Genomic DNA, 11029 nt, shown 5'->3' with positions numbered 1-11029 from the left:
AGCACTTTTGAGATAACGAGCTTCAAAGTTTTTTGTGTAGATAGAATCATTTTTGTTTTCTAAAAAAGGCAAAGTGTAAAAATGTACACAGCTTACAAAAGAAACATCACATAATGTAAATAAGTTGTCACCGAATAAGAATATGTGAATAATTCAATTTTGACAAAAAATGTCAGATAGAACCTTATAATTCTAAGGATGATTTACATAGAAAACACTACAACAGTAGATTTTTGGGACTCTTTACACTGTATAAAGGTACTGATTTGGCATCTATATTTCCATGAAGAAATTTTAATATCCATAGAATCTTTTCATTCCACAAAAGGTTCTTTATAATGTAAAAAGTCTCTTTAGATTTTTATATTATTCACACTAAGAAAAAAATGTTTATTTTTAAGAAATAATTCATTTAAAAGAAAAAAATATATAATATCTGTAATCTTTTACGTTTCAAATTTTAATACTCAACATTTCAATTCAGTATTGAGTAAATTCAATACTCAACAGTACTCAGCACTGTTGCCAGCTACCATTTCACATAAATGATTTTAGTTGGATGACTTAAGATGTAAAGAGCTGATAGAACAATAAAGACTAATTGCTTTGGAATAAATTATACAATATCAATATGAAGTATATGTAATTCATAGTATAAATATAAATTCAATGCAGTTTCGAATTTATTTCAATTTTTCTGTCGGAGTTTCATCCAAAATTTGTCTTGCATCCCACAACATGGTAATTATGGGAATATTTTAATAAAAAATAAAATAGCCAACTTTTAAGTCTTGCGGTAATACTAATTTCATCTATAGCATTTTGTGTATCCTAAATACAGTTAAATGACAACAAATTAAGAAAACATCTTCATCAGTTTGACAACACAGGCGCTGCAAATCTTTGCAATGCAAACACAAATACGGAAACGCGCTGCAAATTCTTACAACGCAACCAATCACACAAATGCGCTGCAAATAGCACAGACCACAACGGAAATGTTTCAGGGGGACCTGTGTAATTTGTCAGATTAGTCTAATAATATCCAAAAGACCAATGAATCTATGATCAGGATGTTAAACAAAATAATCAGGTCCAGATATTGAACATTTATTTTTCTATTGCCCTTATGCTATTTCATTTTGGACTGGCTTTAAAATAGACATAACAAAGAAATTAAGCAAACCCCTTAATTTAGATTTTCATGATATTTTACTTTGTTTTCAAAACCCCTCTTTTTCTGATAAACAGGTTTATATTGTAAATCTCTTAATTATCTTAGCAAAGTTTTATATTCACAAGTCAAAAGTAAGTCAGAAGAAACCATTATATATTACATTTTGTAACACTGACCTTAAAATTTACCTTGAAACCCTTTCTAATATAAGATCTCAAAACAAGAAGCTCATAAAAACAAAACAAACTTTAAAGCTTTTCAAATATATGTAACTGCCCTGGAATGTCCTTTTTTTTTCTTCTTTCTTTTTTTTTGGTATGTTTGTGTTCATTTTGTGTGTTTTCTCTTTCTGCTGTTATTTATTTTTTTTTTTTTTGTAGATGAATTTGCAATTTGAAATGTTGCCTTGTTTTTTTGTTCGATGATGAAACTGAATTTAAAAAAAAAATAATAATAATAATAATCACGTCCCAGCTGGGTTCGTCACTTTTTGAGGTCCCCCTGAATTTGTTGTCGTTTTTTTCTGTTTGCATGTGTTTTCTTAAGTTGCAACGCGTTGAGCTCTCTCGGCCACCGTATAAATGACATTTTCAGACTTTTATTTAGACGAAATGATTGGAAACGACATGCTATAAAATCTATAAATATTTACCTTGATTTTTTTTTTTTACACATTTAATTTTAAGCTTTTCACATTCATATTTTCTTCTTGGCAAACAAGTGCACTACTTTAGAAGAAGAAAAACTTAATTGGTGGCAAAATTACAGTGAAATTAATTATATAAATTGTCTAATTTCAGCCAGCTCTTGCTATTTTTGTGTGAATTTTTTGTTGTTTGTTTTATCCATAGTACATACTTGAGGTATGTAACATTTTAGTGTGATTAATCCTAGATAAGCACTACATATTAAACAAAAGTTGTGTCGTCTGTGTTTGTATGTTTTTTTTTTTTTTTTTTTTTTTTTCAGAGCATTAAACCAGAGGAGGAGGTGGTGTATGCAGGCATTGTGAGATAATCACATTCTGAGTCATCATTAATTATGTTTTGCTCTTAGTAAATACATTTATTAAATATGTATTATTTTTATTTAAAATATGCATTTATTTGTGATATTTGTGAGTGTGTTGTGTCTTGGTATTTTAATGTACGTTTTATTCTGATGAGTTAAAAGTCACTTTTACTATTTGTAATTAAATAGATTTTAACCAGGAGTTTTTTACCGGAGTTGTTACTATATGTATGTATGTATGTATGTATGTATGTATTTATTTTATTTTATTATTTTTGCTGCAGTAGTGTACAAGAAAGCCCACACACACCAGAGTAATGTTGTTTGGTTTGTGATCCTTGGGCATGTCAGTGTTTTTAAAACTCATACAGGTCAAGCTCATTCATAACTTACTGGAAAATTAAGTGTTACACTCTGCCTTCTCAGCATGGTGCCGTTTTAGCTTGCTTGTCATCTCTCATTTCTCAGCTCTTTCATCATTAGTCATGTTTTTCATGGGATTCATACCAGAGGTCGCGTTAACCAAAAATTGTCCACATTTTTTTATCAGTGACAGAAAAATCTGAAGGCCGTCCGTCACTTTGACAGATTACACTGAGGGTGATCTATTGTAAATTGTAGCTGTTATTCCCACCCCTGTCCAGTTGGTGGTGAGTGCATTCCAGTCTGGCTGCAGAGCACAAGATCCAGAACATTTGATTATGCACAGGCGAGTACACAGAAGCTACAACAATCTATCACGCCACATTAAAGAGCGCCAAAATGGTATTTAATGCTTGAATTTCCTAATGAAATGGACAGAATTTGAAATCGGAGACTTTGTTTTGTATCAAAAGTAACACAAACCTAGCCTATTGCTATTTATTGGAAGGAAGGTGCACTGTGTACTACTTATTCATCAGCTAAAAACAGCATAGACCAAAAGATCGATTGGGATTTAAGGATCAATATTGGTTCATCAAAATGAGAATCTATTAAAATCGAGAAATCTTTTTGTTTGTTTGTTTTTGTTTTGCTTTTTGCTTTGTTTTATTTTGTTTTTTTGTTTACCCAGCCCTAGTGTATTTTGTTTTTTTTAAACACTGTGCTGTCGTCCTGTAGGTTCATGATTACAAATGAAAATGTGAACAAAAATAAAAACAATGAAATGTATTATTCTAATTAAAATCTGAAAATTACAATGACAGGTAATAATAGATTATGACAGGATTTTTATGACCCTATCCATCAAAATGACGGACAGTGTTAAAGTCTAGCGCAACCTCTGATTCATACCCAAGGATTCTACATCCTAAGTTTAATTCCGTGCCGGCTGAGCTACCAACCAAGCTTGTGTGTCTGGAAAGCGAAACGTGTGACGCTGTAATCATAACTGTGTATGAAAGCAATCACAAGTGCTCGCTGTTTTACAGACTCTAGTGTTCGTTTCTGTTGGAAACTGCAGTGATATGTACTTATTGGTATTTCGCATCTTGCGGAAAAGTTCCCACAAGTAGGAAGAAAGCCTTGCAGAAGCAGAACCGATGAGCCATTTTCTAAAATCCATGTTTAATTTATGTGATGTACTGTACTGTAAAAAAACAAAAAACAAAAAAAAAAACCTCTGGTCTCAATGAAAAGTCTATAATATACTTTGGTTAAACATTCTCAATGGTTTTGTAAAACAACACCCTTTTTACCTTGTCAAAATGAGCTCTGCAGAAATCATCCCATTCTGAGGGGTTGTTCCTTTAAATGCAAATGAGCTCTGCTCGCCCCGCCCCTCTCTTCTCTCTGTGGAGTGAGGTGCTGCTCTGAGAGATTGTTTACTTTAGCCGCATTTAGCGCGTTTAGCCACGGAACTGGCTAACTAGCATGTTATTAGGAAGGGTAATTGCAGACATTCATAAAAAAGCCCTTATACTCACTTCTGCTGTAAGTGAAGCTGGATCACGAATGATTTTCACGAACATAGATGCATTTATGTAGATCGGGAGGCGCATTCCCTTCACAAACAAATGTAATACTGCATTTTCAGTGGCTCAGATGTCGGGAGTAAATGACGATCACTATTTTTATTATTAGATCCAGTAACACAACACCTCAATCGCTCAATCAGAGATATTCTTGTGTAACTTACATCCCTGCTCCGTCTTTGAAACAATGGAGGTTGGACTGTTACAGCTGATCTGAGGTAATCAATCAACTATCACACCGACAGGCATTTGAGAATACAAACTGTAGTTTGTTATTTTATTTAGTTAAAATACATGATAAAATACAATTATTTGAATATGCTTATATATTATATTATATGAAGAGTTAAGATGCAAAACCAGCTCAAAGCCATCTCGGTCAAAAATGAGATGATGATACTCAGTGAATGCTCTCGACACATATTATACATCCATCAAATACTTTTTCTTCAAACTCACTAAAATTCCAGTCTTATATACATAAGATATTTCACATAAAAGATGTTTACATATAGTCCACAGGACAAAATAATAGTTGAATTTATAAAAATGAAATGTAATCAAAAATGTACACATTTACAGATATATACAGATTTTTAATACTGTGTTGCTACCTGAATGATCCACAGCTGATACATTGTTGTTCACTATCGGCAGCCAGAAAAATGAGTTTTGTCTAAATTTGGCTGAAAATTTTGTTCAGAGCCTGCAACCTTTATAGTGGTGCATGAATGAGACCTAAAACTTGGAAACAAGTTAGCATTAATAGCGACCCTCACCATTTATCCGGGCTTGGGACCGGCATATAGCTGATGAATTGGCTATATGGCGTGGTTTACAACATTATTTTGGAACTAGCATGGGCTAAGAAACACATGCCAAACTAAAAAGCTCCAATTATCGATGGGATAGATGCGGAACCTCGAATACTGAAAAATATTTCAGGAAGAGGCAGGGTTGTTTCTAGCCTTACAGGTCTCCCATCAAAAACGTTGTTTTGTACCTTTATCATGAATAGACAACCATTAAAATAACAGAGGTGGTAAAGAAAAAGATGATGAATCAAAGCTCATCTCAGCCTTTCTACATGTAAGGGTGCACACAGTAATGCACACAAAGTACGAGTTAAAACCCTGTATTTACAGTAAGCCCTAGCAGCTATTTCTTTATTACAGTAATTACAGTATTGAGGATGACTTGGCAGTTATCCCTTTTTTAAAGTCTCTAACAACTTTCACAGTGCTGCAATAATACTGATTGAAACTATTTTTTTACTGTATATACTCTTTGTATATACTTTTACTGTAATCCTTGGTGTTATGGCCATATTCTTTATGGTCAGGGCTGGATTTACCCTTATTTTTGTTAAGGAAATAAAGACGATGCTAACTTAGGGTTCACCTAAAATACGTCATCCCTGCACCACTTTAGTAGACAGGTTTAGCTTAGTCTAGCTATAATTGTTTTTTTTTTTTTTACTAAAATGTCCTCTTTCTTCTCCTTTCTTTCTCATTTCTAACTTATTGCCTTAAAGGGTTAAGGCTTATGTCAGCCAAAAAGGATTTATTCATTGTCATGTCATTTCAAACCTGTATAGCTTTCATTCTTCTTAAAAAAATATATATTTTGAAGAATATTGGTAACCAAACCATTCTAGTTCCCACTGACTTCCACTGTATAGACTTGTTTTGTGTTCAAAAATGTAAATGTTTCTGGCCGCTGGAGATAAGTGATATCAATGAAGAGAAGAAAGAAAAAACAAACATCGCTAGAATCGATGGATCCCTGTTTGCATCTTCAGACTTCCTGGATTTTATGTTTGCTTTCTTTGGCCATCAGAGCTCCTTTGCTGATTTCAGTGTGTCCAGATTGCATCAAGTTGGCTGAAATGCAGAATAAAACATATTAATGTCTTATTTTTCAGTCATTGGGAGATATTAGAAAGACATTAAAAATATAACATTTTCATAAGACCTGCCTTTTTGATATCCTCCTCTTTTTTTCCTATAGTATATCACAGCTCCAAGCACTCCAAGTGCTAGTACAGAGACTACAGAGACCAGCACTGCAATTAAAAGCACTGGAGAATTTGTGGTTTCAAAGCAGGAACCTAAAAAGACAAAGAAAAAAATGATATGAAATATGTTAAGGACCTACAAGTACAGTAGCTATTAGGAATGCGACTGGTCACTGATCATAACCGGCTGATAAATATTTCCGGTTACACTTTATTTTAAGGTAATATTACTGCAGAGAATTAGTACAGAGTAATATTAAATTAGGCCTGTTATATGTAGTTACTGTAGGATTAAGACTGTGGTTTGGTTTAGGGTTTGTTTCTTATAATTATGCATCTTTTATTGTCATCACCAAAGTAAGTATTCTGTACATCACCTGCAAATATATAGTTAACTTACTTCATATGACACAGGGGCATAATAATAGCATAGGGATACAACATTAGGTTTAATTCAGACAAACTTAATATGACTCCATCAAATAAGTAGTGTACTTAGTTTTAGTGACAACGCAAAAATCACATTCATCTGCAAAGTGTGTTTTGTTCAACATAACTGCATAAAGGCTCAAATATATTTGATGTTTATTTTGTTTCTGAGTTCATAGTTCCTGTGACCTTAGTTGCCTGTGTTTCTAGTGGGTTTTTATCGGTGTCCTGAGTTTTTGTTTGTTTGTTAGTTTCTTTCCATGGTTACTCATTGCTGTTTAGCTAATTGTTTTTATTTATTTATTTATTTCTGTGTACATATTCTGCCTAGTTACCACTGTCTGTTTTGGTTATTGTCTTATCTTACTTATCTTACTGCCTTCTGGATGAACTTCTTATTGCTGCTTTAATAAACCTGGTTGTGCATAGATCCTAATTCTGACACTTATTGCCTGCTTGAATGTAACAGTTTCAGTAACACTTACATTTCTGTAATGCTAATCAATCATTCAGTTCTAAGTAATAATTAAATTATTGCATGATTTAAATACACATTTATTAAATATATGACAGAGATCAGCTCAGTTTATAAACACTAATATCATATCTGATGTACCTGCACATGGCTGACAGAGTTGACTGATGTCCAGATGTTGTGTCTGGTTGCTGATGGGATTGTTGATCACACAGCTGTAGGTGTTTTTATCCTGATATTCAACCTCCAGAGGTAGAGAGACACTGATGCTGAGATCAGACACACTGATGCTGGAGATTAAACTGTTTCCTTTGTACCAGGAGAGAGTCACATCACTCACATTCACCACTGAACACACCAGTGAACATTTAGAGACTGATGAACTTCCAGATGATGAAGAATATTGTGAAGTATCTCTGATAATAACAGGAACGGGAAGATGATCTAAAACATGATAGAAAGAAGATTGTTTCTTTATAGTAGACTGCAGGAAGATATGAAAACAGAAAATCTAATGTATTCTTACAGTGTCTTACTTCTAAATGTTCTTATTTTTAAAAACTAACTATTAAAAACTAAGGTTTCTGAATTTGTCATATTCAGTAAATTAATTCAGCTGAGTTTTCTTTTTTGTTGTTGTTGTTTGAGTGATGTATGTTTGGTGTTCCCTTATATAGGATTGATTGATTTGTTTGTTTATTTCATTCCATTTCATTCATTCATTCATATATTTGTAATGTTTCAAGGTCACTGAAACTGAAATACTTACCATAGACAGAAACACTGAATCTCTTGTATGAAACTCTATTGTTGCTGGTGATCTTAAGATTATAAAGTCCAGAGTCTGTTGTTCTGATGTTTGTGAAGGTGAGGGATCCAGTCTGAGTATCCAACTGCACTCTGCCAGTAAACCTTTCACCTATTATGTTGTTACTGGCCTTTCCGTTGATTTGGGCAACTACAGTTTTTCCAGGTCCGTAATACCATACCATCAGATCATCTTTCTGTTTTTCAACACCTGTGTGTAGCGTGACAGTCTCCCCCTCCATCACCAGAACATCTTCTGTCTCATCACCAAACACACCTTGTGAGAAAAACAAAACAAAACAAACAAACAAACAAACAAAAAAAAAAACAGTTTTAAAGTGTATGATTACATGAATAACACTGACATGACAGTAATGTCATTTTCCTTTTTTAAGTATTTTTCTAGATGTTATCAATGCTTTATGTCTCAATGACATGGAAGCAAATAAATAAATTAATTAATTAAAAATAAAGGATTTCAAGAAAAAAAGGTATTCACTTCCTTCCGGTCACATGAGACTGTGACTACCCGTCCCCCCAAAAAATTAATTTTAATGTTACTAATAAGTATTTTTTTGCTGATATATATATATATATATGTGTGTATATATATATGGGAAACCTTTGAGAAAATGAATAGAAGACAGTAGAACATATAATTAAAACAAAAATCGATTTTATTTTCATACAATATAAAAACAAGTTACAGGTTTATCAATTAGTGTATAGATGTAAAACTTGAAAAACTTGATCAGCTAAAATCTAGTGTTATATTCACTGGCTTTTAAATAGTTTTCAGTTAGTAGTCATTTCAAAATAAAATAAAATAAAATAAAATAAAATAAAATAAAATAATAAACATTCTTTAAAGTTTGTCATGCTCAATCAATTGAAAAAATGATCAGCTAAAACCTAGTCTTATATTCACTGGCTTTTAAATAGTTTTCACTTAGTAGTAATTGATATAGTAGTAATTTCAAAATAAGATAAAATAAAATAAAATAAAATAAAATAAAATAAAATAAAATAAAATAAAGTTTTTCATGCTCAATCGATCTTCTTCTTCTTCTTCTTCTTCTTCTTCTTCTTCTTCTTCTTCTTCTTTTTCATCTTCTCAGTATTGTTTCATGATGTTTCATAATTTTGTAACTGAGCAGTACTTTTATTTAACAGTGGGAAATGATGGCATTATTTAGACTGGATAAAATGTGATCTTTCTTATTTTTACAATGTCAAGTCTTGCAGAAGTATCTACTCCGCAGCAGACACACTTTTGGTTAGGTATCCCTTTAAATGAATTAGTTTATAGAGTTTCCCAATGTGTGTCACATGCAGTGCATATGAGAATCTGTGAAATACAGCTTTGTAATTATGAACCATCATGACTGCTAAAATAGAGAATGCAGAAACCGAATATCTCTCTTGACAAACTGCACACACACACACACACACACACACACACACACACACACACACACACACACATTTCAGCTCTATTTTTAAAATCCTAGATCACGAGTTAATGTAAATCCACAAACTAACAGATTGATCAATGTACACAGTTGAAAGAATCACTTGAAAGAAAGGATAAAGCTATAAAATCTTACCATTTGTGAAGACCAGTAAGGATAAAGAAAGAAACACAAGATTGGGAAGCACTGAGTTATTCATATTTCCTCTGCTGGACCAACTGTGCAGTCTGAAACTGAGGTGGAATGTTGATTCCTTGGCTGGACCTTTAGATCTCATTCAAATTTCGTGTTGAAGTCAGCAGCTTCTGACCTATGAGAGGGAGGTAGAGGAGCAAACTCCTTTTGCCACGTAGAACATACGTGGAACAACACCCATTTAAAATGTGCCCTCACTTAAGTTTTGTTTCTTTATAAATGAGTGTGTAATATCAGGAAAGGTAAGTATCAGGTGTGTAATGTACAAAGACACAAGAAAGAGAAACATCATTCAGCTAAACAGGTCTCTAAATTTAGTCCAGGAAGCTTTTTTTTTTTTAACACTTGCTTTATAAATTGCAATAAGAGTCAAACCTTGTTCAGACCCAATGCATAGATCAGCTTTGTAGGAGTAAGGAGGAATTATTCTGAAAAGCATTGCTAATTGATGTTATGGCCCATTGATTTGTGAAGATATATACACTACAAATGTGCCTTATAAGGTAAAATCAAGGTAAAATCAATTTTTAAAAATGTTGTTTCAATTGTGGTAGTCTAAAACGGACTTTTACTATACATTTAAACCTACAACCTTATCTAATAAGTATCAACACCAACATGTTTTTACCCAACAGCCATATGTGAATTTTTTTCTCCATTTATTTCTTTCTTCATAGTTACCCTTACAATTTTGAAAGGATGGATTGTACCATACTGCTGCAGTGTAATGCACTAGTCACTTTAACATTAGTTTTAGGTTTCTTTTAGGACTAATTCATCTATTTTTTTTATGTATACTTATTTACTTATTTATTTATATGTGTGGTTTTATGAGTGTGAATGTAGATGGATATAGTCACATTTCTAGGAGAGATATGCAATTCTGTTGCATGCTACATGCAATGACGATACAACACAATTCTCAAAAACCATGTGACCATGATATGTTTATGAGTTTCCAAACGTCATGTTACAACATGTCCTTATTGCCCTTTGTACTGGACTTTGTTTATAAGTCAATTTATGATCATAATAAAAAGTAATATCCATATACTTATATATGTATAAGTCATCTTGAACTTCCAAAGTTCAAGTCTTCCATTGTTTCCAGTTGTTTGTCTTAATGGACCTTTATCTCACTTCCTATATCCGGTAAGCGAAGCAGTGTATCCCCACTTCCGGTCCCATCGCAACGCAATGAAAACTAATGCGAGTATCTTCTCTTTCCTTTCTTTCACCGGTGTTACTGCAGTGTGTTTGGCTGCTTTTATTCTAAACAATGGCACACTGCCTCAGTTTTCACGATTTCCTGACTGAACACGGATGAGATGCGTGGGATGAATTAAGGTCCTTCTAAATATTACGTGGGAGCACGTTCGCATGCACATTTCAAAACTGAGGATGTTTAGGCCTACATCTCATATCACCTGCTGAAATGTTCCTATTAATATATTTCTCTTCCAAATGTGCATTCTAAATAATAAATAAATT

General features: G+C 32.9%; 1 protein-coding gene across 1 annotated transcript; it reads right to left on the bottom strand.

Moving 5' to 3' along the window:
- Positions 1–4438: 4438 nt before the first annotated feature.
- On the bottom strand, positions 4439–9633 carry LOC127154117 (CD48 antigen-like). The gene is made up of 5 exons (XM_051095528.1): positions 9479–9633; positions 7834–8148; positions 7206–7508; positions 6122–6253; positions 4439–6026 (listed from the first exon to the last, which is right to left on the bottom strand). The coding sequence occupies exons 1-5, from the start codon at positions 9618–9620 to the stop codon at positions 5941–5943; spliced, it is 978 nt and encodes a 325-aa protein (XP_050951485.1). The 5' UTR covers positions 9621–9633; the 3' UTR covers positions 4439–5940.
- Positions 9634–11029: the final 1396 nt, after the last annotated feature.

Source organism: Labeo rohita, chromosome 22 (genome assembly GCF_022985175.1).
Source record: "Labeo rohita strain BAU-BD-2019 chromosome 22, IGBB_LRoh.1.0, whole genome shotgun sequence".
NCBI lineage: Eukaryota > Metazoa > Chordata > Actinopteri > Cypriniformes > Cyprinidae > Labeo > Labeo rohita.
The sequence above is the reverse complement of the archived record's forward strand: the minus strand, read 5'-3'. Positions and strand labels throughout refer to the sequence as shown.

What these genes read in the sequence shown, in the direction of transcription:
- LOC127154117 (XM_051095528.1), bottom strand. Translation starts at nt 9,620, where the DNA reads ATGAGATCTAAAGGTCCAGCCAAGGAATCAACATTCCACCTCAGTTTC. An exon ending in ATTCAGTGTTTCTGTCTATG is followed by an intron (nt 7,509 to 7,833) that starts GTAAGTATTTCA and finishes ATCATGTTTTAG; the next exon opens with ATCATCTTCCCGTTCCTGTT. An exon ending in ACTCTGTCAGCCATGTGCAG is followed by an intron (nt 6,254 to 7,205) that starts GTACATCAGATA and finishes TTGTCTTTTTAG; the next exon opens with GTTCCTGCTTTGAAACCACA.